At 30.1% G+C, this 27,511-nt stretch overlaps 2 protein-coding genes and 1 long non-coding RNA gene across 7 annotated transcripts in view; 1 reads left to right on the top strand and 2 right to left on the bottom strand.

Moving 5' to 3' along the window:
• The window catches only part of LOC132905496 (serine-rich adhesin for platelets-like), a 134,307-nt gene extending 113,084 nt beyond the window's left edge, over positions 1–21,223 (bottom strand). The window contains exon 1 of the mRNA XM_060956831.1: positions 19,452–21,223. The gene's annotated coding sequence lies outside the window, so the exon portion shown is untranslated. The remainder of the gene's footprint in view (positions 1–19,451) is intronic.
• Positions 21,224–21,353: 130 nt separating this feature from the next.
• LOC132905510 (asparagine synthetase [glutamine-hydrolyzing]) lies at positions 21,354–27,421 on the top strand. 5 transcript variants are annotated; one of them, XM_060956885.1, is made up of 10 exons: positions 21,354–21,491; positions 24,877–25,021; positions 25,127–25,252; positions 25,346–25,582; positions 25,650–25,824; positions 25,900–26,129; positions 26,200–26,327; positions 26,412–26,701; positions 26,770–27,004; positions 27,080–27,421. In XM_060956885.1, exons 1-10 carry the CDS (start codon positions 21,379–21,381, stop codon positions 27,258–27,260), a joined length of 1,860 nt encoding a protein of 619 aa, XP_060812868.1. In that variant the 5' UTR covers positions 21,354–21,378; the 3' UTR covers positions 27,261–27,421. The 5 variants fall into 5 exon arrangements, with proteins under 5 accessions (XP_060812868.1, XP_060812896.1, XP_060812903.1 ...); XM_060956913.1 differs by having other exon boundaries at positions 21,367–21,491; positions 24,882–25,021; XM_060956920.1 differs by having other exon boundaries at positions 21,391–21,491; positions 24,927–25,021.
• LOC132905769 (uncharacterized) lies at positions 23,197–24,415 on the bottom strand. The gene is made up of 2 exons (XR_009657855.1): positions 24,288–24,415; positions 23,197–24,150 (listed from the first exon to the last, which is right to left on the bottom strand). It is a non-coding gene; the product is annotated as an uncharacterized LOC132905769 (long non-coding RNA).
• Positions 27,422–27,511: the final 90 nt, after the last annotated feature.

Below are 27,511 nucleotides of genomic sequence, written 5' to 3' on the forward strand. Positions count from 1 at the left end.
TATTATATCGTTAACAAAAACACTAAAATGTTTTGTTTACAGTTGCAACTAAGCGATGTGATAATTGTTCCTTCTACAATTTGTACATCATCATAGATGATTACACATAACTTTTTTTTATGCATATAATATCACATGCTGCAAAAGAGATGTTTCGATCGATTGGCAACTGGTATATGGATTATAATGGGCATACTAGAAGTTATTTTGGACGGAATTTTTTGGCATGATACGAAAGCAATTTGTCAGCAATTAAAGTGATCCATCAATAAACCTCGAGCCGAGTATTTATGTTAAATGAACTGTATTACTATTACTGTCCGTCATCAGTCATCAAGTGAGTGTCGTTAATTGGTTAGTTGGCAAGCGTAAGTAGATAATCTAATAATCTAATATCAGGTATCGAGGAATATCAAATTCTACATTTATTATCCTCTCTTGTCGTTCTTTGCTTCAATATTAAGGAAAGGAAGGTTACCATTAGGTAAATGCGAAAGCTCTGTCGTGTTCTGTATTATCTATAAATAGTAGGTTCTCTTTTTTATATAAATTCTTTTACTTTACTAATGCATAAAAAATGGTGACATTTTATTCCTTTTATTTTTATAATTGAAGTTTATAGTACACCATTGTATTAATCCGTTATTAATCGTCTACCGTAGTGATCTAGTATCATTACCATTTTCTTTAAATAAGGACAATTGATTCTGAAATATTCGGGATTTAAAATTTTAAATAGTTCTTGTACAATTCTTAATTTAAATAGTTCTTTGATTCTAAATAGTCCCTTTTTATCTAACTGAGATGGATGTTCAGGATATAACTAATTTTGAAAATTAAGAGTTTCTTTATGAGAACAATAAAATCATTTTGCAAGTAAACAACGACAAGATACCTACTCCGTAAACGGAAAAAATATTGTTTATAACTAACAGCTATTGTTGTATGCCCGTTTTGAAACTTATACAGCGTGAGGTATCAAAAATTCATTGTCAGTCATAATTTTTCGAGAAATCAAATATGCCTTCTAAAAATTATATTATGTTCGATAGTATAAAGCTAACCATTTTGATTGATTATTATCGGCTATCGGTCTATATTCGTAAAAAATATCAGAAAATGTTTGAAGGAAACAAACATATCCCGGTACTACTTTTTGGAGTTAATATACAATATATATTTAAGAAAGGTAATATAATGTAATATAATGTAAAAATAATGCAAAAATGTTTGTTAAGTGTATAGTAATGAAGTTACAAATGAAAAAATATTCTGACAATGATTTATTTCTTTTCGTTCTGGAAATATTTTATTTGAAAACCGAACAATAGCCAAATACTTACAAATGAGAAACGAGTTAAATGGATTAAATTAAGTCTTTACAAAAACAGTTCTTTACAAAAGCTATTAATCAATTATGGTTCTGGGGATATTCTTTTTAAAGAGCCACAATTAAATAGCTAAATATTTACAAGCGAGAAATAAATGAAACGGATTAAATGTTAAATTAGGTTCAAGGATCAACGACTTTGTGCAAAAGTTTCATTATTTGAGAAGTACATATTGAGAAATACATATATGGAGAAAAATTATAAAATTAAGTGGACAATTTGTAGACATATGGAAAATATCTAAAGTGCATGTTATATTACTATTATGTATGTGTATAGTAGAAAAAATGTGGTACAATATTGCAAATGATATGTTATGAATGCTTATGAAAAAAAACATATTACATCCTATTACGTCAATAAGGTATCTTTCATCGGTATAAACAAATGGAATTATAATTTTTAATGTGACATTTTATACTCGGTACAATATCCCAAAAGGTTGTACAATACGTATCGATTTCAATGTGTATGCATGGGATGGGATCACTCTTTCGTTTCGATGAATACTACAAACAATGAAGGAAGGAAACTTTCCATTCTCTAGAGTCTGGAAAAGTACCGAAATATGACGTAAATTTAACAGAGGACGCGAGGTGTTTGTGCCAATGTTACTCTCAATAAACGCGAAGGGTGCTTCAATCCGTAGCAAAGTGACATAAAAATATCTTGATATGTTTTTACCGGAAAATTCATTTGTACAGGATCTATGTACAAAAAGTAAATATAAAAACCACCATAGCGGGATTCTACACCTCCGGATCGATAGAGATTTGTAAAACAAAATTGACCTTGACCTTGAAATTCAAGGTCTTTTCCCAAGGACTTTTTTTGCTGCATCATATTCCACTCATTATGGGGATAAAAAGTCACAAGGAAACCGTGGTTCGCAACTCAACCGTTCGCTTGGGAAACGATATTGAAGTTTCATTAATTCTACACATATATGTATATATAATATATGTATCATTGTACATATATTGCACATATATTGTATATAAAACTGATTTTACTTATAACATATTAATATAGGAAATAACATTTCCTATAACATATATACAAGCCAGTGAGAATTATTCTTGATTTTTACACTTACATTAATCTTTATACAGCCTATACAGTTTTGCTTACTTCAAGCCAAATACCTACAAAAGAATTTAAACTGCCAATAATTCCGTTCTGTAACTGATAAAGCGGGCTCTATGGTCTATGTATCAGATAGCAACAATTTTTACTTTGGTAATTTGCTAAATATTCATCATGAAGTAAGTATGTATTAGTATCTGATAACGATAACCTATATACAAATATGCATTACTTAACTAGTCTTTAAATAAGGTAACTCACGATATTACCTTCTTTATTTTTTCTTTTTTTTTTTTAATTTAATCTATAAATTTCTCAACATATTGTCTATAATCTTACGTAACAAGCTCTCTTTTAATATTTCTTAATTCCATTATAGATACAAGCATTAATGGATTAATGATCAGTTCATATGTACATCATAAGAAAATGTTACGAATAGTAGTAAATTCTATAAAGAAATTTTGTAATAGTATCTATAAAAGTTTTATTAGTTTTTTCTACTTTTAAATTCATAGAGTTGTTTGTCATAGCCTCTGGATGGCCCACAATCAGTTACTGGTTAAATATTCTGACCTATTTAACTTTGTTTTATATTTCTATTAGACTAAATTTATCTTAATTTCCACTTTCCACGCATTACAGAAATATCTTATGCTTTCATTTCAATCTAGCTTAACATTCCTATCAAAAGAGCACATGCATCAAAGATAAAAGGACGATAAAAAAATATGAAATCCATTGTGCTTTATTGTTTCAAAACATCGGTAGAACAATAAACCAATTAATAAAGAAATACGCGTCCGAGAAATATCTAATCACGCGGTCAGCGCTGGATGATAAATCCACGTTAGTAAATCATGCGATTCTTGCACGAATCGCGGGAAAATTACGACTGGTGATCCGCCATCAACCACGTGACAAACGCTGAAAGCACGTGCCCCGCATCAATTATGCTCGAAGTCGAAACCAGTGAACAGAGTTCCATCCCGAGAAGGAATTCCACGGAAAGTGACTCGCTTCTTTTCGAATACAAATAAATGAGCGATCGCATTGCAGCTCGGTTTCGCAATTGTGAAGAAAGAGATGCAGAAAAAAAGATAATAAACGTGTTGCATTTAACTGGGAACGAAGTAAGAAAAATGAAACGTGCCATCGAGTTAATCGGTTCAGATATAGAGTATAGCAAAGGAAAAGAGGATCTAGAACGATACTGAAACTCAATTGCCACGGTGCAACACGTGTAACGTAATTGATATTGCGAAGACAACATGGTTGACACCGATCTAAGGAATAAAGAGAATGTATATATTTAATGTAATTTAATCTAATTTAATTTAATTTAATTTTTATCACTTTTGGGCTTTATTTTCGAACCTTTGGTTCAGTGATATTTCCGTTCTCCATTTGAAGTAAAATAAATTAATTAAAAGGCATTACAGATTTTCCATCTGAAGATCACAGAAAATATATTACTTAAACGCGATAAGATAATTTTTTTATTTTAATGCTATCCAATATCTAGAAAGAAATATGTACTTAATAGGTATAACATATGTAGTTGAAAAGGTAAACAATTTATGGAAACCAAAAAATTAAAAAATGATTGACAAATTCATAAGACTTTGTAAAGAATCAAGAACATTGCAAACATTAGAATTCATATTTTTTAAATGTGCAGAATAATAGAAAAAATTAATAATAGACAAACTTAATGTAAAAACCAAATAGAAGATCTTTTTATTTATTTAAAAATTGTTGTTTCATTTTAAATGTGCAAATAATAAAATTGTTTAAAGAGCGCTGTGATCTCGGATTCGTGACCCAAGGTTCGCGAGTTCGAGTCTCAATCGATTTTTGGCCGGAATCTCTGCAGCTCGATTTATTCGTGTTGTACATTGTATGTATTATAGCACTATGTACGTACAGTGCTTATTTCAACGCGGAACATAAATTTGAATCTGTTAGTTCGGAATCCATCCAACACCATAGATCACGTTTACAGTCACAGTCACGAAAACCCATTGTACCAAAACCAGTCGCTAATAACACCGACTTAAAATACATTTATACATATATATCAACATGTAACATATATATATTAACAACTATATATATATTATGTTCTTCTTCTGTATTCATTTATAACTATCACAAGTTTGAATTGAGTAAAATATGACATTTATACATATATATCAACATACGTGTAACATATATATATTAACAATTATATATATATATATATATATATATTATGTTCTTCTTCTGTATTTATTTATAACTATCACAAGTTTGAATTGAGTAAAATATGAAAATAGGAATATAATTTGTGTTTATTCTATTTTGAATAAAAGTGTTATTTAATATAATAAAGTAGGACCCGCTTATCGAGAGTGTACATACACACATGTATAAACATAGGAATATGAATTACCACTTTCAATAGACTAAATATTCATAAATAAAATTCATGTTTCATAATAAATCAATTATTCATATACATATAGTTATTCAAGATAACTTTAAAAATTTAATAATAAAGAATATCGAATACAAAAATAAAACAAACGATGATTGATAGGAGCATTTCGTAGATACTAAATTGCTTGGTTTACGACGAGATCTCGGGTGAGTTAGAATAACTCACAATAACAATAAACACGTTGAACAACTTTTAGACCAGCGAAGTATACGAAATGTAAGAGAGCCGAGGATTACAACAGGTTTACTTAGAACTTTTGCTTATATGTGCGTCTGACCTCATCTCTGGCACCTTCACGACAAGAATTCTGGAAAATATATATGTTGTACAAGACAAAAGCCGAAAAAGATGAAGAGAGAAAGAGATACATTACAAAATCGGAGTAAGGACGGAGATTACTCATGAAATTTCGTAATCATTCGTCCGTAACGATTAGCATTAATAAAATTAAGAAATTGCAATATACAAATTCAATTACTTTAGTTTATTTTATTACCATAGAATCTTTCTAGGATAGAATAGAAAACTTCTGAAAATATTGTACATTTACACTATCAAGGAAAATTACATAAATAAGTTCCTACGTAGATTAATTACGAAATTCTAACCTCTGTCTACTGAAAAATAGATTGTTAATTCTTTATACTTCGATCTTTATTTCCACACAAAGAGGAAAATTATAATTAATTACAGTTTTATGTTTATTAAGAACAGAAGCTGATAATAATTGTAAATAGACTGATTTTGTTATGCATTTATGGGAGATCCAATTCTTTAGAAAATTTACAAATTTTTTTTTCAATTTATCGGTAAAGATAATTCAATTCTTTTTATAATAAAGAAACAAATAAAGGAAGTTTGTAAAATATATAGATATTTTAGTATATAAGAGATCCAGAACTCTTGAATCAATAGAATAGAAACAGATAACTACAATAAAATAATTAATCACATTAAAAAAATCATGTGCATTCAGTTAAGTGATTAAATAAATGTACAAAATTTCCAAAGCAAAATTATAATATTTACAGGGAGAAACAAATTTCTACTCAGGTTCTATTTCTTTGTATAACATCTATTTCTTTAAATAAATTATGTAATATAATGCAATTTCAATAATATATGTATGTATATACATATGTAGTAACGATCGTATAAAATAAGACTCAAAAAGGTATGAATAACAAGCATGTAACCTTCGAGTCATACGTTAGACAATAATATGACATTGTACAGCATTACAAATTAAAGACGCTAGACGCTCTTTCATCCTCGTGGAGGGAAAAGAAGAACAAACGAAGAATTTACTGTTAACTCGAGCAACCTTCCACAACTGCCCTCGATCACGCTATATTTCCCGAGAAGAATCGTTGCCAAGGGCTTTTGCAAATAATGCATCGCCAACGATTATGAATTGCTACAACAAAGAGAAGTACATATTGCGAAGACGTGGATGACGATGATGGCAATGGCAAGTGGCAAGCCACCTTGGCAAGTCGGTCGGTAAAGACGGTATATCCCCTTCGTGTCACGTCGCCGCGATGTCTGCAGCAGCGGAACATAGTTGCCACACACTACACACCACCTCTTCTACCATTTTGTTACTCATCGTTAGAACTTAGAATTTAGAACAAGACGATTTACTTCGGCCAAATAAAGCGCTGGTACTAACGTATTCAACAGAGACAGATGTATGTATATATAGTACAATATAAAATAATCATATCATAAAAGTCATAGACGTAAGTATTCAAACACTAACGAATTAATGGTAACGATAAATGTATGTATTAGATTGATCGGGAAACTCTGTCATTCTTCTTTCCTCTTTTCTTCTTTCTTTCTTTAACGTTATTGTTGGCATGGAAAAGCGAATACTTATTTCCATAATCTTCTTTAAGAACTTTTTTTATTTTTCATTTTTTCATAAAAATATCACAAAACTCCTCTAGATATCCAGACTGGATATTACTAAATTTTATTCGAAATTTACGCAGAAATTTTTAATATTGAAGCTTCGAATTTACTTATACACTCCGCACATTCTTTAAATTTAAACTTCTTTATATACATTCTGTACATTTTAAATTTAAATTGTTTAGCATTACTTGTTCGATAGTCATCAATCACAGCATCGTGGTAATAATAACAGCGAAAAGGAAAGTAGTTAATTGTCTTAAATTAAGTTTGCAGTAATTCTTATAGAACCGAATATTTCTGGATTGTGCGAAGAAAATACTGTTTTCATCTTAGTAAAATACACTAAATCTTAGTGTATCTTAAAATTAGTGTTCTAATGTGATATATAAAAAGAAAGAAAGAAAGAGTTCAAGTGTGACAGGGACTCTCTCTGTTTACGGACAGCATGACTTTCTTTGTTTCACGGACAAAGCGACTTTCTTTTGTCTAACGGACGGACGGACAGAGAGCAACATCAAAGATAGACAAGATCACAGAAGAAAAAATAATTATTTAAAACATTGAAGATTGACGGAGAAAGATCGGTAGCTCAGGACGTTGAAAATCGATTCTCGATTTTCAGGTAGACATTGCACACAACTTGTTATTTATTGTTTACTGTTATAGATTGGTATTAATTGTTGTTTACTCCTGTATTTCATTTGAGTATTTTCACAATAAACTCGATTTTCAGACTTCAGAATCGATCACCTGAATTACCCTGAGATTTACGACATTACATACATAACTGTAAAAGGATTAAATCCCTGATTTAGCACTCAGTACCCGTCGATTTTAGATATCATCATGTACTTAAAATGATTTGGATGATATTCGTATCGATTTAAAAGAACAGTTTCCGTCTAACTCATAGTTGAAAAATTACATAAACCGACAATAAACAATTTTCCAAACAAAATTTTCACAAGCTTTGATCAATATGAATTCGACAAATTATTTATTGGATATGTTTTAAAAATCTATTTTATCGCATCATTATATATTATAATACATAGTTGTAATGATCAAAAGGAAAAATATTGCTTTTTAAATTTTATCCTATCGAAGGAAAGCAAAAACTCGAATATTTTTGAGTGTTAATATATGTATGTATAATGTGGCAACTTTGTTTTTTTTAGTAAAAGTTAAAGGCATAATCATCGAACAACTTTCTAATATCAACTTTTCCATTCAATTACAAAGAATACGAGATTTAATTTTAAAAATGCAGTAACGATAATATATATCATTTAGAAATGATAAGAACGCAAAACATGATAAGAGTGGAAATGCAACTTGCAAAAAGTAGTTAAATGTACTGACATATACAATATATATATTTTTCAGAAGATGCGTATTTATACAATTCTGTATTACAACTCGCAATTTGCAACTGTACGATTAGAGACATTTTAAAATGATTACACGTGTTGGATTTGACTATTCACATCTATTGAATGACGGAAGTTGTTAGAATATATTATGTACGTAACAACAGTTGAAATATTTACTAATTAATTTGCAAATTAGTATTATAATATATATATATATATATATATATGATAGCAATATCATATTGTATAATCTCTTTTTTTCATTAATCGAACGAGAAAAAGTGAAGTCTCTGACGTCACAGACCGAGCAGACAGACACGGTTTAGACCTCGGCGGGACACGGGGCTCAAATCTCCACCATTTTACCCTAGTATGCTGTTTCTTGACGGAAAACCTCTTATTTCGAATTATGGGTCTCGGGTAACCCAACCCCAGCCTGCAATATACAATGTAGAGTCTAGGATCTAGAACGACCAGGGTCCGAATTCGTCTCATATCATGAGATTTCTTTTCATTTGTTTCCAATTTTGCTAAGGAAAATAATGTTTGAAAAGTCATTGTAATCTTTAGCGCCTTAAGAATTTTGTGTCCTATCGTTTATGTAATTCAATAATTGTTTAATTATAAATATATCGTGTTTGGGTTTATTTTTATTAGTGTAATCTAGGAAATCCAGTATTTTTATTAACATCTAATAAAAATATTGTAATTATTACTGACGGATGACTCCTTGAACGCCAGACATTATCCCTTTGATCTGGTGCCAACTGCTTACTGCTTACGCATGTCACCTATCGTTGATCATGCCATCTTTTAATTGTAAGAGGATCATGCAACATTATGTCTGAAAGGAGACTACACCTAATTTCTCTTCTACTGCCACTTTTTCGTCCTAGAGTCTAAAATCTAGGGACCAGAGACTAGGGACTTCATTTTTGCTCAGTTAAACTTATAGATCAGTCAAGCTAGGTACGTCATACGGCACGTACTGTTCGATAAGAAATACACTGTTGAATACATTCCTAATGTAAGTCAAGCGATGACGTATCGTCGTATCGCATATAACATTTAGAATGACACACTTCCATGATTACAAAATACGTGTTTTTGTTACTTTATGCGTGACAAAAGAATTATTTGATAGATATGATTTTCTTCGGAAATGAAGCAAAAATAATAGAGACAAATTATAAAAACCTCTATAAAATACGGAACTTCTTACGTTATTTTATTTAAATATGTATTTTTCATATCTTCAATTTTTTGTTTAACGAAACCTGTTCTACGAAAATTTTATAGTTTTACTTCTGACGATGATGTTACTGTTTTTAAATATAACATTCATCACTATGATGAAATTTGTTTCATTTTATATAATATCGTTGAAAAGAAATAAAACTCATCCAACTTTTTATGTAACGAAGTTAGTTGATAATAAATATATTGACAAATTGTATGTGTATAATATGTTGGTAAGTAACTGTATTAATAAATATAAATAGAAGCATATAAAAAATGATATTTCGGTTAATAAAATTAAATACAGTATCTCATATTTTAATCTACTAAAACGAAAAAATATATTCATAAAAATAAACTATATGAGGTTACGAGTTATTAAACATGTTTAGATAATTATATATTATTTTATATTGTTATATATATATATTATATATTAAATATTGAATTATATATTAAAGATATGAAAAATATAATGTTTCATAATTAAGATATAAAAACTACTTATTATCAGAAATCTCTCTAGCTTCGTTTAACTAACGGACGAAAAAGGTAGAGATCTATGTCATAGAACTTCACAATCTATCCGGTCTTAATGCAGAAATAGTTTTTGCAAATATGTACATACATATATTATTTCTTATGTCATTTGTAGTGTCTATTCTATCTAAGTATTTCATCATTAAACATTTCTAATAGTATAGACATACATACATGTGTTACCCGTAAATGTGTGTACATACACTACACATACGTATGTTTCAAACCATTCCATACATAGAGAGGCATCAAACTGTACTGTCATATATATAAAATGCCAGAATTTTCTTTTCGTTGTGAGTCAAATTTAATTGACTATAGTTGAAACTATTTATCTTCAACTTGGACAAATATCGATTCGATTGCATCCCGATTTTGACATCTTTTAAAACTGATCATTATAATTATAATATTTCATCACTTTCGATCGCTTCATGCATCGCTATAACATTTTATATAATATGAAAAAGAGATAGGAATACAAGGAAATAATCAAAATAATATTATGTAACAATTAATAAAACACTGCAACTTAAATAAATTTTAGTTCGAAATAACACAAGTTATCTGAATATTTTTTTAACGATACATCTTTTCTTATATTTATTTTCTGACAGATAAAACTAATAGAAATATTGCATTATATAAAATTTATCAACCATCTTCATATATACTGACTGACGCAGCTAGAACGTTACTAACAATGAATACTAATGAATGAATACTAATATAGTAGTTACATTAATTATAAGTATTATAGTATGAAATATTCTACAGCATTAAACACTAAAACTTCTTTGTGTATATTCAGCTTTAAACCTAATATTCAATCCCCTAATCAGAGGATCTTTTAACTCGAAATTTCTATAATCATAAATAGACTGCAGATTTATATGCATTTATGAGAAACTGAAAGCTGCAGAACGCATGGAATGCACATAATACTAAAAAATATATAAAATATACTCATTAATGAGTGAAACAAATTTTTGCTTACAACATAGAGTACATAGAATATAGAATGCATTTCTGCTATTCTTAAAAAAGTATGGATAAAACACTAATTTGCATAAATATCTACAGCATCATGAAATTAAAAGTTATAAAGATAAATCAATTTGAAATAGGTCGATTTAAAATTCTTCTAAATATAGCTATGATATAATTTATTCACGGAAGAAATAGAGAAAATGCGGAATCCCTAAATAAAGAAATTATTATGTCTAAGGAATTGATAATCCAAGTTACGAGTTAGCAGGTTGAATTGAAAAGCATCCATAAGAAGCATCGCTGTATTAAACAAAGTTAAAATATTCTTTTCATCTCCACAACTTAATTTGATTCATTTCCATCGTTATATGATCTAGAATCTAAAATCTAAATTTTGTATAGCATAGAAAATGCCTCGATTGTCTCCAGCAACTTGTAAGTCACTCGACAATACCCTATTTCCAATTTAGCGTAACGTTAATCAAACAACTCTGCTATATATATAGGTAAATGCTGTTTAATGAATAATGCTAATAATGAAAGAGAGGAAAAGATCGGATAACGAGCAACATACGATAGTGAGATGAAAACGAATCCAATTTAATTTAAGTTAAAAGCGACACGAATGTGACGAACGCGTTTCTGTCTATACATGGCAGAGCAGACAGTGTCACGTGCATCATCATCACCCAATATAATATAGCTGACGTTCATCTTTCTTCTGCAAAAATACCAACTAATTAACCATCGAGTCTGCTCGACCTTGCAATTAATCGTACTGTTGCGCATGGCTACGTATTCGCTTCCGGCGTAATCCTTGATATATTGCCAATAGAGTTCTTAATTATACACAACCACACCAAATTACAATTTCCACGAGAAATGTAGAGTAAGTGTGCCGTCAAATTATGTTCCAATGCACCTTGCCCATTAATATGACGAGTAATTGTTTGAAATGTAATTAGGAAATCGACTAACTCGAATAACTTTCCCAATACTTTGTACACTTTACAGTTTATACAGTCCGGAAAGTTGCAATAAGCCAAGTAAATTAATTGTTGAATAATAGCACCCTTATTATTTCATAATTTCAGTTTTCGAATTGCTCAAATTGTTAGAGACATTTGAGTGGATAAATACGAGTTAGAATACACTATAGTTGAAAGTAGTTAACGACTATTTTTTTTCTCCATTTGAGTTACATATATACCATATTATATATACAATTTTAAGAGAAAAGGCTGTAGTGTAGTATAAGATATAAAAGTTTTGACGTTTCAAAAATAAACGAGTTTAAATTTCAAATTTTTCGTTCATATATAAACTTGTTTATATCTATCAACAAATATCTTTACCGAAAACAACTGCTATGTATTTACATAACTTAAATACGTAACAAAGCAGAATTTGCTGTGCAATATACATATATATATAGTAGTGGAAAAAGTTTAAGACAACTACTTTCCTGATAAATTATCACACCATATTATAAATACTAAATAACCAACAGTTCGAAGTTGTCCTTACGATTATATGTACACTCACACCCTATCTACGAACGATCATGAGACTTGCAAAACGCGAACAATACTTGACAAGATGAGTATGAAACGATTCGATACCGTATTTGCTGCTGACATTAATTTAAGGTGAACATTCAAACACAGTAGTGCTGCAAATTAATCGAACAACAATAAGTCTATTTAACATAATATATTAAATTTATAATAATAATTACCAAATTTAAATGAAAATCGTGGATACAGCCAACAATCTACGCCCTAAGGATATATAAATTGTAACATCACTACGCAAGAAGAAAAAGACATTTGCTGAAATATAGCAAATATTGTTGGAAGATCTGAGACAGTTTGTAAGCAAGTATGGTATCTATAAGTGTAGAAAAATATGCTTGCTATTGGGATCAATTAAAAGACTACATTAAAGGTAGGCTACTGCATCCATCGCTTATCCAAAAAGAATCATTTTCGAACTGCCACTGATTTCTAAAATGAAATTTGTACTAAAAATAATCTGAACATTTGTCTGGAAGCCGTTCGGAGATATCTTGATAATTTTGGTCCCAAAGGACGCGTATTTCAGAAGAATACTCAGTTGCAAAAATCGAAAGCTAGGAATTGCTTTCATTGAAGCACACAAGCACTGGACATTGCAAGATTTGGAAGAAGTGTTAGTTTCTGATACATCGAATATTAGAAAGTGTAATAAAGTGGAATTCGAACAATCTTATTACATTAATAACAGTTTTTACATTATCCGAACAATTCAAATAATATCAAACAATTGCAGACTATTGATCATTTATTATCTATAATATAGCGGAATAATTTATCAGAAATGTAGTCGCGTTAAACTTTTATCCGCTGCTATATATATGTATTCAAAATTTGAATGCTTAAACTGCTCTGATCGCTTTATTAGTGATGTTTATTGGTATATAAATATTAATTCTAGGTTTGTCTTTGAACATAAGGCATATAGAAAGGGACGTTGTTTCATATCGTTGCATATTTCTTCAAAATAATGAAAGAAGAAGACACACAAATATCAAAACAAAGTATTGCTATAATTTGAAAAAAGAATGCATGAAATTAGTAATGGCATACCTATCACTGAAAATATTCTCCGAAGAAAAACAAAGAAACAACATATGAGCCTACTATTTTTGTTTTACCGAATGTTCTTATGAATAAACTGTAAATTGTCTCGAGGAAAGTAAAAGAAAAGGTAGGAAGGAAAATATTCCTGTAGTATGACAAATTATATAACACAAATATAAAATATACAAATTAGTAATACTGACAAATGAATTATATATACAAGATTAGGATTCTAACTTTCTGGAATGGGATATAGAGAGTTACAAAATATACCTCACCCAATCCAATTAAAACGAAACGCAATCATCGGATTAAATACATAACTTCAGAATCATGAGAATCCGTAGAGAAGACACCGACCTGTGCTCAATTTGTCCTATCAGATTCAACACAAATGAATTCGGATTTGTCATATATGAACAGACAATAAGAAACATATAAAATTGAATAGAAACATCGATGTACGTACATAGATGGGAACATTCGTTTCATCATACCGGATACAAGAACCACGGCTTTCTCAAATCCAATACAAACACCATCGGACAATCAGTCTCAATATACACACTACGAAAAGCGCTAATCCCAATAGAAACACCACATCGATCACGCGATAGATACTCTACCAAATTCACCAGTCTCGTTACAGACACCATTCGACCTATCATACCCAATACAGGATACAGACACGAGCAACTCCCACAGATATGATACACACGCGATCCAACTCGTCGAATTTATTTTATATTCATTTTGTATACGGTTGCATTTTGTAGCAAGGTCATTTCCATTGCTTTTTGTGGCAGTGACCTTTTCAACACGACGAATGCTGTATAGAGTTGTAATCGGAGATTAACCGAACGTTTTAAAATAGCGGCAGTAAATACGAAATATAGACTACTTTTTTTTAAAGTATATTTCTTACATCAGCAACATGGAATCTCGAATGATAACTGACCAGGAGTACCATAGAGCACAGCGTCAGTGAAACTATGATATGTGAAGGATATAAATGTCTCGGAATACGGGACGTGTTCCCCCAAATCCTAATATAGCTCTGTTAAACCTGATAAGTTTAGAAATGCCTGCATGATACCTAGTAAAGTGATAAATCCACTGGTAACTTTATCGTAGCTGATGGATCTAATGTTTTTGTTATGTCTGTTGAATCGATTCGTGTTTGTCTCGAATTTGACGGGCCCGATGTTATCCATAGCGACCATAACTTTATTTAATATTTAATACTTATGTTAAGTATGATTGATGTAACCCTCTGCTACTGTAATAAAATGATGAAACATTTAGTATGAGTAATTTAGAAAATAATAATAAATATAAATGATTATCTTTGCTGTAAGAAACAGATATCAAATTGTACACTTCTTTTCATCACCATCAGATTTTTCACAGATGTAAACGAAGCCTTTTATAGAGGCAAAAATGGATATACACGCAACTACCAACGATATCACAAATATTTAAAAAATAGGACGATGACGTATAAGTCATCGTTACTAACCTAAATTGAAGTGTTTACATTGGGAATTGGCACAAATCCGATCTATCCGGGTAAAAGCACATCCACAAAGTACCTAAATAAATAATCTGTACAATCATTTGCATATCGATAGCAGAAACAAGCATTGTATAAACGATCCAAATATAAATAATTCTCAGTACTGTGACGATAACGAGAATACTGGTAAATTCTACATATCAGAAGAATAGCAAATTAAACAATCATTTTCATATTGTCATGAAATAAATGAAACTAATCATTTTCCTGTTTCTTTCGAGATGATATGTATTAAATAATATATAATGTACACGAAAAAATAACTTATCTACGAGGATAAATTGTAAATAAAATACGTTATTGATAAAGCAGTGAAATCTAATCGAAACTTTGAAAAAATAATAATGAATTTGTTCCAGTTTTTAATCGTTTAATTAACTAATTACCTGAACTGATTAAGGATCACGGGAAAAACATAAATAAACTTTCATATGCTTACTCAGAGAACAGAACATCTATTAAAATAACAAATATTTTATAGTTACATAATCCAAAAACATAAAATAATTTCTATAAATAAAAACAAGGTACTTAATCGTATTGTTACAAATATTTCAACCTTTCTCAAAATTTTGTAAAATTTATTTCATCAAATAAAATATATGTGAATTGAAGAGGAAACAGATATTAACGGAAAAGATATTAAGTATATCCTACGAATTCCCTCTTATAGAAACAATGTACAAAATTAAAATTTAAATATATAAATTGATTGAAAATGCTAGAAATACCTATACCAAATATTATAAATTCATATTCACCACATAATATTTTTTAAAAATATTACTTTACACAATATATATGTTCTAACGAGATTTTTATATTGGTATTCTGCTCTCGTTATAGTAACGAACAAAAAAGATTTGTAATATTTTAAGGAAAACGTTAAAGAAATACAATTGGGCCGAAAATAACCGAAGAAGGTAGCAATTAAATTATTTATAATTTAATTTTATTATATTTTATGTTCCCACCCAAGAGGCGTTATCCATATATGTTATTTATGTGAATATATTAACGGTAATTAGCGCGGATAATTAATAGACGGGTAGATAAACGGCAACGTTCGACATCATTATATTTATGCGAACAGTTAATTGTAAATGTTTCTGAAAATACTTACACACGATCGGGCATATAATAACTCATAAAAGGAAAGTTACAATCGATTTTATTTTGGGAAATAATAGTTAAATCCAATAACACGATCTATTGCAGATAACAACTTCTCTTATCATTTTTGGCTGTTACTTGCTATTGCATCTAATTTGAATATTTGAAACACAGTTACTCACGAAAATATTAACTTACTTTCCATAGGAAACTTTTATCAATGTATTATATTATGTGCACTATACGAAACTTTTTCATGTTTCATTAATGGAATAAGATCTGGATGGAACTGGAATGAGGCACGATTATCGTGATTATATTGGTAAAATTTGAAACCAATCCAATAATGTATACGTAGAAGTAACAAAACATTCATTGCAAACATACATTTAATAAAAAAATTAATATACTACATAAGTCTTAAACACATAATTAATAGTAAAAATGGTCTCTCCAAATATCATGACTTATTACAATAAATACTCTACTAAATACACTAGTGAATAATTGACTGCTTAAATAGTAACCTTTACGAAGTGTACTTGTATGTTTGTAATAAATTAATAAATATCTTATACCTTCTATACACATTATCAGATTTATTTCAAACGTTACCAATATAATCATGATAGTCATATCTCATTACAGCGCTAATAAAACATCATAAAGTTTTGTATAACACTTGTAATATACCTATGTATATATTTATAAAAAGTTTCTATAGGGTGTCCGAATACTTTCGCGAGCCACTATACATATGTGATTTTAATACATCGTTGAAACCATAAGAATTGAAAAGATATCTGTCACACGATTAACATGGACAAGCATATACTATGTACATACATATGTATACAGAGTGATCCACGTAAATGACATTAAATTGATTAGTCGTAGATATATTTTAACTTTGATCTTGTAAAAATAATCGTATGGAAAACAAACAGATATATATAGGTATAAACACAAGTGTATTGCTACTGCGATATATCTTTCCTTGTTTTTCATACGAGAAGTTTTACGAAATGAAAGTTCAGATATCTTGTAAATTAATCAATTTCGATCTATGTGATTATTAAGTAAGAGATATTCATTTTTTATATGTAGAAAATAAAAAGATCGTTTGGCATCGACTGCTATATAGAAACATTTATAATTCACTTTAGAAAAATAAAGGTAAACGTAAAATTTTCAAAACACAATCGGAACCTTTTCATTTTGCCTAATGACATATCTCTTACTTTCTATCGTTTTAGAGCTACATATAGTTATGTAGTTTTGCCAAATTGCACAGAACACTCTGTATAATATAGTAAATATTTCATTAAAAGTTCGACGTTAAATTTTGTATATACGTAGCACATTAAGAAAAAAAAAGGATTCCGTTTAATACTTCAAAAACTCATAATATTCATTAGAAAGAACAAAAACTAATTAATCGATATGATAATTTCAATCTAAAATGGAAGCTTAATGCTTTCCATTTTCTTCTAAGAAAATTTAATGAGATTGATTTGTTCATACATAACAATCCAATTGAATTACAGCAATGGGCAGAAATTATGCGTAATACATAACAGAAAGAAAGATAAAATGAATAGACTTTTTACAAATATATATATACATACGTATAGTATAGCATGTAGAATACTATTGACTGTCAGAGATTTTGCATAAATGATGTAAATGATAGATTTGTGAGAAAAATATAAAGGGACCGAAGTTTACTACTGTTTATATTGTATAATACGTTATGGTAACTTTTAATTTATGTTGAGTTTCTCATGATAAAGAAATCATGGATGACCTAACTAAATTTTTTTCAATTTGTCATAGTCTTTTTTATAATAAGAAAACCACAGTAATGAAATTAAGAAATTATATTACAGAATTTTTATCGAAAAAGTGTTGATATTCGAACTGTTATAACCTGGTAGGCAAAATCATATAACAATTCATTTGACATCATTTTACTACGAAACCCATATTTTCATCTCAGTAAGATGAATCACCTCGAAGATGTGTTTACACTAACAAGCAGTATGAAAATGTAAAGATGGTTTCCTTCCCCGAAAATTTTATAGAACTAAACGCCTCTGCAAAATTTAAAAAATTTCTTCAAAGCTTACATCGCCATGAAGAATGAAGATTGAAACCTCTCTTTTACAACAACTCCTTAAAAGTTTATGCACGATTTCTTGTTACCGTTTTATTGTGTTTTAAATGAATAGTGTGATGCCGATATTAAAATAGCGAATAACGAACGTTACTCACACACACACATACGAAATTACCAAAAAATGTATACATGTATGTATGTACTTCCAAAAAATATTTTACTCCAAAAAAATTGATTACAAATTCTACATTGATTAAGCATTTTTTTATTCCTGTCGGCAAAAATAAAAGAAATTTTATTCGAATTGATTTCCCTTAAATAACTCAAAATTTCCAAAAATTCATATTATTAAACAAACATATCGCAACAATCGATAATTATATCGAAATTATATAAAAAAATATTGAAATGTAAACAGCAGCTCAATATCATAACAAGTGCATATGTATATGTAGATATATATACATAGGTATGTGTATATACCTCAGCTATTATTACTTCCTGATTAGCCAAACCCAAAGAATACACGGTATATCTTACATAAGGTGTCTTGATTATTAAGGATTGTCTTTGGCTTGGCCAAAATGAAATTTTATCATACATTCTTACATACTATAAAAATTATCTTAATTCCGTTTCTGTGTCTACATTACATTCTATCTTTACATTAATAAATAAATACTACCTTACTTTATTCCAAGAAAGCTTATTTTTCACATTAAAGAATATGCTTATTAATCATTTACTAAGAATTAAATTGAAGAATTAATCAAAATATATAAACGATAAAAAAACTAGTTACACAGAAAATACAAGTTGTTAAAAATACACGTTTCGTTAGCATTATGATATTTAAAATGTGATAATGTGTAAAACAAAAAACAAATTTAAAAATTTTCAGAGAAAATGTTAAAATTAAGAAATGAAATAAGATTTCATACAAGATAATTTGTCTTAGATAGTTGTTTTATTTTCATGCCACTATGCATATATGCATTTACCTTGATACGATGCGTTGCACTGTCTAAAAATTTTTCGGCAGCGATGTCGTTTATTTGCGTAATAATCGTTTTCGTTATCGCTAGAAAATCGTCCTCCGATAAAGTTGGTTAGCCAGTAGCTACAAAATTGCTAATATAGAAAAGCGTTTCACTAATTATTTATGCACACACTGAATAAATTTTTCACCACTCTATACATTAGTATAAACTGTCGATAAATAGATAATGCCGGCACAGTGTATTCTCTTTTTCTCCCAAGATCGAAACTGTTAAGTACTGGAATCGGGTAGTCAAGCCGTTTTCAGAAACCGATTGTAAAATCAAACTTGACGTATTCTCTTGCTTGTCTCATCGATTAGAAATGAAAGTACTGCAGATTTCGATTTACGATAAGTACTTTGTACTGCTTGCATTGAGGTTAGGTTTTGCATTAAGTACAAGAATCATGTGAGCCATTAAATGACGTCGATAACAAACCCTATAATTTGCTAACCCACGTCAGCCGTACTTTTTTATCGTTTAACTGCACACACTTCCTTCCGGTTTCTTGCAATTTGGAACACGTATCGATATGAACAATTAATATGTTCAGTAATTAATACGATCCGAAAATTTAATGAATTGAATGATATTACAGCAGCTTAGAGTCAGACTATTTTATTTCTTTTTTAGATTTTGTTTAATTGATCAGAGAAGTTATGTTACGTTTGCAGAAAAACATTTTGGATCATTCCCATCATCTATCAATACGACTAACGCAGAACGATGATCACCACGCTGTCTTACCAAGGAAATCCACAAATTTCTTTCTCTGAGACACTTGGATCGTATCGACCGGCTTGTTTTGCGGGAATTTTCGTTGCACCAAGAAGGGCACACAAATACATATGTTGAATTTGATCAGTTGCAATGGCGAGGTTTCGTCTCGTTGTTTCTTCGCCACAGTGAATCACGTTTACTACCCTTTCTCTCAAACAGAATGTGTACACTCGTATAGTATCCGTAAAGAAAATTTTGATATAATTGATACAATAAGTATCTGCCTCTTTTTCAACTTGTCATTCAACAATTCGATGGTACATCGAATGACACTTAACCTAAGCGCGTCGTAAAAATACGAAGCGCACCACCGCCAAGTCGTGTCGTGTCGTGTCGTGTTGTGTGCACGATATTCGTCAGTTCTAACCTTGAAAATACAGGTTTCAACTTGTCGAACTGAAACTTTAACGATAAGTACGCGGTAACTAACGAACGTCGTCGATTCTCGATATTGTTTTCACCGTAGAAAATAACTCGTCACCGAAAATTTTTCGCCAACAACTACTCCATTTTTGTGAATACAAGTTGTCGCTCATACTCTTTACATCGGACGGATGAATAAAACACGAAATAAGGATATTTTAATCGGATAGCCGAGGCTATGGTGCCGCGTTGTAGGCCATAAAGCGGCCGGCACGCAAAAAACCGGTGGCAGTCTCAAGAACCGTACACCCCCGATTACACATCCTTCCTGGAGCCCTGGCAAGAGCCAACTGCTCGGCGCACTTGTATGCCAACATTCAAGGCGGTCTCGCACAACTCACAAGAGACCAGCTGATCGAACAAACTACTTAGATGTTTATTACGCACACCAGTTTGATTACCTCCTACTCTGTATAAACATACTTATGTAAATTAAATGTAACTTGTCTTGAATTTTAAATGCATATACTACCAAAAAAAAATCTATGCGATCAAAGAAATTAAACGGAAAAAGAGCAAACCAGAGGAAAGGAACAGCGATCGTATGTCCCCCTCCTGTCTTTAATATAATCACTACTTCATATGAGTTACCAAATTTTCAAGCGAGTTGAAAGAGGGCACCACTGACTGCAATCATGTAGAGACACTCCAAACTCTGCCATCAGATGGCTAGCGGCACACCGACATGCGATACTTCCACGCTAGTACTTTCAATCCTATCAGTTCCTATTATATTCCTACAAATATAACTTATGAGTTTTCCCATCACGGTGACTGCCTAAGTTACGACCCTGCAAGGTAAATTTTACTAATGATCATATAAACAGGTCTGGACACTAGTTAGAGAAAATCGACCGTAAATTGAGTCGTATCTAGTTGTGACAAATCAACATGGACAGTAGGCAAAGATCGCGTTCTTGAGAGACAGACAGAGATGAATATAGTGTCTCTGTCTCTGACTGAGACATTCATAGTACGTCACGCATGCGCAGAACAAGAACCCTCTTGTTTATGTTGATTTTTTGACAGCTAGTCACGACTCATTTTTCGGACGGTTTTCCCTAGACTTTGGTGTACAAATATTGAGATCTATTTGTATGAGCCACTCTGAAGGAAATGAAAAACACGATCATGTGGTACTTTAGGGTCGCATTGATCATTGATCACTGACTTAATGACCTGTATTGGAAGGAGAAAATAAACCAGTTAACCATTTACATTGATCCAGTGTTACTTGATGAAAATAAAATTGCGCTTCCGCAATCACATCCAATCACCAATGCGGCCCCAAATACTATGCCCCCCTGCCAGAAAACGGCTCCATCTTTCTTCAATTATTGCACGGTCCCTATAGTCTCTACAGTTTCTGTATTCCCATGTCCGTGACAGTCAGAACTTTTGAACCAGTGAATTCCGTAACTTAAAATTTATATTTTGAAATTCTATAGGTCGAGAACTACAAAATTGCAAATAAAACATATAATTTTTGATACCTTAAAATAAGGTTCAACCAATTTGCGGGAATAAAAGATAATTTTTTAATTTGTGATTGAAAAATGTTTAATCGTCATTGACGTACCTTTGTAGATTATATTTTGTTCATAAGTAATATACTCTTTCATTGATTAATTGTGTGTAATGTCAAAGGAATTTAACAAATTATATATATGCTAAAATATACATATATATAATTTTTACGTAATAAATATGCTTTATGGAATCATCTTTACTAGAAGAATTTTCGGACATATCAATCCACGCCTGTCATAAATACTGAGTAGAGAACGTTTGAATTTATTATAAAAATAATATTTTTTATTTAAATAAAATATAATATTTTAATAAAATAAATCATACTAAACATACACTTATGTAAACAAAAATTATACTACATCTAGGGTTTAAGCTTCATTACATAAATAATATACATACGTACATAAGTACATATATACATACATACATAGATATCTTATTAACGCTTGAAAAGTCTTTTATCAAAATTAGAAATTAGAAAAGATGATTTGCTTCTGTTTTTTCTATTTATTTCAATATTTTAAATCATGAATAAAAATTTTATGAAAACAATTCTATGTCATTATTATGAATAAAAAAGTTAGAAAATTTCAAATGAATTAAAATATAAAGTACTATCTTATAATTTTTATTGCATAAATAACAAAATAGAATAAAATAAAGTAGAATGAAAGAGGAAATGAGAGTGCTTATGGACCTAGTTGTTCGCGGACTAATACTGCACCATGCGACTAAATGCTGAGTTTAATTGACATTAGCATGTACAAGAACCTAGAAAATTAAGGATCTGCCCTGTTTGGTTGCATACTAGCATAGACAAGAACGTATTGAGTTCCATTCCAAATTCCATTGAATTGTACAAGAAACATTTAATTATAAGTTTCTACGGAAAAGTTCATATCTACTATCCTATCCGAGATAGACAACTATAAGAATGATAAAATCGTGCAATAATGAAACTAATTGTAAATTAAGAAAAAGAAATTAATTGTTTACTATATTTTTGAACGATGACACATATAAAGTAGAGTTAGAAATAGTACAAACTTTTAGAATATAATAATTTACTAACAAAAAATAAAGGAAATAAATAAATTTCTGCCGTTGAGAAAATCTAAACTGATCTTCGCCCTTCCTCTTGACCCTTGATACATGCATGCGCTCTTTTTTTTTTTATGTCTTCTCGAGTGCGGATCTTCTTCAGCTTTAACGGAAAGCTCTCCTTCAGAATAATTGAAGGAATTGATTCTTCAGAAAATGTGGAATTCGGAACACGATTGTTTTGTAGGCTGACTTCACAGTGATTGATTGCCTTATCTTATGAATAAGAGAATCAACGGGAAACAGCATTTTCGCCTTCTGCAACGAAGCGTCCTCTTCTCAGGCGAAAATGTCGGGATTCATCCTCTTCTTCTTGATTCGTCTTCCTCTTCTTGTACGAATATATACTATTATGCATTTAATAGAAATAAAACTGGAACATTGTACTTTTTCCAAAAGTATTCACTAATATTTACCTCTGGAATAATACAGCAATGAAGCTGATGTGAAATCATTAAAATTTATGTTTTAAAAAATATTATTTTTAACACCAAAAAAATGTGTTACCTCTACACCAATAAACCACGTTCACTTGCTGTTGTTGGTAGTGGTGTGGTGATGTTGATGTCCTTCTTCGGCTTGCCCTTCTTCTTTTTTCATCAGCTGTTTTTAGATTACAAGTTGTCTTTCTTGTACATCTAATTTTCTTCTTTATTTTTTACAGAAATATTGTGATGGTTCGGGCACGGCATTCTCCTTCAACCTTTTCCTTCTATTTGTATTTTTTGTAGGATTTGCTTTGAACATTTCGGATAAAAAATGATTGGCGCAGACATTCATATTCCTTAAAGTGGAGCAACATAATATTTTAAATTGGGATTGCCTGTTAAAAGAGTAGTACATATAGATAGTAATAGAATGTAATATAGGTAAAAAGAGTAAGAAGAGTACAAAATACGAAAATAGAATGACAGTCGTGGTTCAAAGCTGAGATGAATTTAGAAGTTAACAATTACATACGGGGTTATCCACTTAATTCGGAACCCACGCTCGCGAGAAGATTAAAAATGGCAACATTGTACATGTATACATACTATTGCAATCAAATATAGCGAGTCATCTATGAACTATCGAATACTGATTAAATCCATCATTTAAAGATACGTTCAGCTTCTTATCATCCTATCATAAACAACTTACGTCGTTTGCTAACTAGTTCGAACGAACTCAGGCACTGCAATATGAGAATTAAATTAATATACTTTTTATTTTATTATCATCTTATTTGTTAAATGTTATCAACATTACGTCACAAAACTGTAAATTCTTACATATATACGTGGAATAGCGTATTCGTAATGGACACGTGTTCATTCATTCTTAACATCTGTCGCTTCAATTACTATATGTGTTGTACATATGTATATACATATAATAACAATTAAAACGAAAGAGAAATTCGATTTTTCGTAAGATACTCTTAGCAATTCCTCATAAGGTACTTTTTATTGTTTTTAATATTTTCATTCAGTGTTTATTTAGTACATGCTTTAATTTTTCCATGCAAGATGTTTACATTATAAATCGATAATAATTTGTTATAAACTAGTACAGTTAAAAAATATAAGATGTGTGGAATTTGGGCTCTCTTTGGATTAGATGTACCATCTTTAACCAATATTTCTAAAAACTTTGAGAGGATAGCACATCGTGGTCCAGAAGCATTTAAACTTGAATTTGATCATGCAGTTAAGGTATGATTTCATTAAAACTTTTCAAAGAACTTTTCAAACAATTATACATACATTTATTAACGTAATTATATAATATAAACACATTTTTGCAATATTTTCTTGCAGAATGGTTATCTTGGGTTTCATAGATTAGCAATTGTGGACAATCTTCATGGAATGCAACCAATGAGACTTTATCAATATCCACATTTATTTTTACTATGCAATGGTGAAATTTATAATTGTCAAAAGGTAACACTGTCATTATTTGTTATTGTTTATTTAAATATTATTTCATTTTCAGATAACTGTTTCGCTTATTACATAATAAATGTAATTTTGTAGCTTGGTATGGAACATGGATTTACGTATACAACCAAATGTGATGTTGAAGTGATAATACATTTATATGTACATCTTGGTATTGAAAATGTGACAAAAATGCTTGATGGAGTTTTTGCATTCTGTTTAATGGATATTGAAAGTAGAAGGATTCTTATTGGTAGAGATCCCTATGGTGTTAGACCTCTTTTCCGATTAAGCTCTGATGATGGACAACTTGGGATTTGTTCAGAGAGCAAAGTAATAAATTAAATGTATATTCTTTCAGTATGAAATAAACATTTCTTGTATTAAAATGTTTGTTTAGGGGCTTATGGAAATAACTAAACAAATGACATCGAAATGGACATTGGAGCCATTTCAACCAGGAAGTTATGAAGAGTATGAAATTTTAAATGGTGGTAGAACGAAATTATTAACAAAAGTAAACTATTATCAACCTGGAGACAAGCCTCATTTTGCAGCTTTTGTTCCTTATAATAGTTTGTTGAAACATGTAATATTGCAGTATTTATAAACCTTAAACAAACAAAATAATTTAATAAATTATATTTCAGGTTTGAGTAGTACAGATGTATATGGAAATATAAGAAAGCTACTTTCGGTTGCTGTGAAAAAAAGATTCATGTGTGACAGAGAAGTTGGTTGTCTACTATCAGGTGGTCTAGATTCCAGTTTAATTGCTGCTTTACTTGTAAAACATGCAAAGGAGATGAAATTGCCATATAAAATAAAAAGTTTCGCAATTGGTATGGGAGACAGCCCAGATATTATTGCAGCCAGACAGGTTGAAAGTTACATTTTTATGTAATGATACGTTCCTCAGGTTCATAATTAAATATAATAACATTTATTAGGTTGCGGAACATATAGGAACAGAACATCATGAAGTAATATTTTCCAAAGATGATGTAGTTGATATTTTGGACAAACTCATTTATCAATTGGAGACCTGTGATATTACTACAATTCGAGCGTCTATTGGGTAAATTACACTCTACAAACAAAGTATCTTAATTTTATGAATAAATAATTTGTACATGTTCAGAGATATTAATTTTATTTTCAGTATGTATCTTATCTCAAGATACATAAAATATAACACAAAAGCAACTGTAATATTTAGTGGAGAAGGTGCAGACGAGTTGGCACAAGGATACATTTATTTCAGAGATGCACCAAATGCAACAGAAGCTCACAATGAGTCTGTTCGATTATTGAAGGATATATATTTATATGATAGCTTGAGAGCAGACAGAACAACCAGTGCTTTTAGTTTAGAATTACGAGTTCCATTCTTAGACATCCAGTTCACAAATTATTATTTATCATTAGATGCTGCTTCAAGACAGCCTCAAGGTACAGTCTAATAAAATAAACAAAAATTAACGGATTAAATTAAAATTTAAATATATTATTTACTACAGGAGGAATTGAAAAATATTTATTAAGATCTGCATTTGATGATACGAACCTGTTACCGTCAAATATATTATGGAGACATAAAGAAGCTTTCAGCGATGGTGTAACATCGCTTAAGAAATCGCTTTTCCACATTATAGATGACATAGTAAATACCCGTATTTCACACGAAGAATTAGAAAAAGCTTATTTAAACTTCCCTCATTGTCCTCCAAAAACCAAAGAAGCTCTTTATTACAGGTCTGATATTTATCTTTGCACTTACTTTATGCTTTACTAGTACTCCAAAAATAAATATTAATTTTTATACTTCAGAAAAGTTTTTGAGAAACATTATGCAAAACAAGCTAAAAATTTTGTGCCATACTTTTGGATGCCACGATGGACAAAGGGAGTTAGTGATCCATCTGCAAGATTTATTGCACATTATAAAGCAGATGTAGAAAACAATCATAAAAAAAATAAAGCAGAGATTAAAAATGCAAAAATCAATTAATATCCTGAATATGCACAGATATTTAATTATTATATAAATTAGTTAAAAAAACAAGGAATGTGTAAGAAATGTCTGTAAAAGAATATTTTCTCTGTTACAATAATGTAAACATTTGAATACTAAAAAATATTTGTGTAAATAAATTACCTTGTCTTTATTAATTTCTCTGTCATTTCTAAAGACAGTAATGATAAATACTAATAACGAGAAACGTAAAGATACGAAATAAGTTTTCATTGTAAGGAAAAAAA

The sequence above is a fragment of the Bombus pascuorum genome, chromosome 1 (genome assembly GCF_905332965.1).
Source record: "Bombus pascuorum chromosome 1, iyBomPasc1.1, whole genome shotgun sequence".
Taxonomy (NCBI): domain Eukaryota; kingdom Metazoa; phylum Arthropoda; class Insecta; order Hymenoptera; family Apidae; genus Bombus; species Bombus pascuorum.

What these genes read in the sequence shown, in the direction of transcription:
- LOC132905510 (XM_060956885.1), top strand. Translation starts at nt 21,379, where the DNA reads ATGCGATACTTCCACGCTAGTACTTTCAATCCTATCAGTTCCTATTAT. An exon ending in ATATTATTGCAGCCAGACAG is followed by an intron (nt 26,130 to 26,199) that starts GTTGAAAGTTAC and finishes AACATTTATTAG; the next exon opens with GTTGCGGAACATATAGGAAC. An exon ending in TGCTTCAAGACAGCCTCAAG is followed by an intron (nt 26,702 to 26,769) that starts GTACAGTCTAAT and finishes TATTTACTACAG; the next exon opens with GAGGAATTGAAAAATATTTA.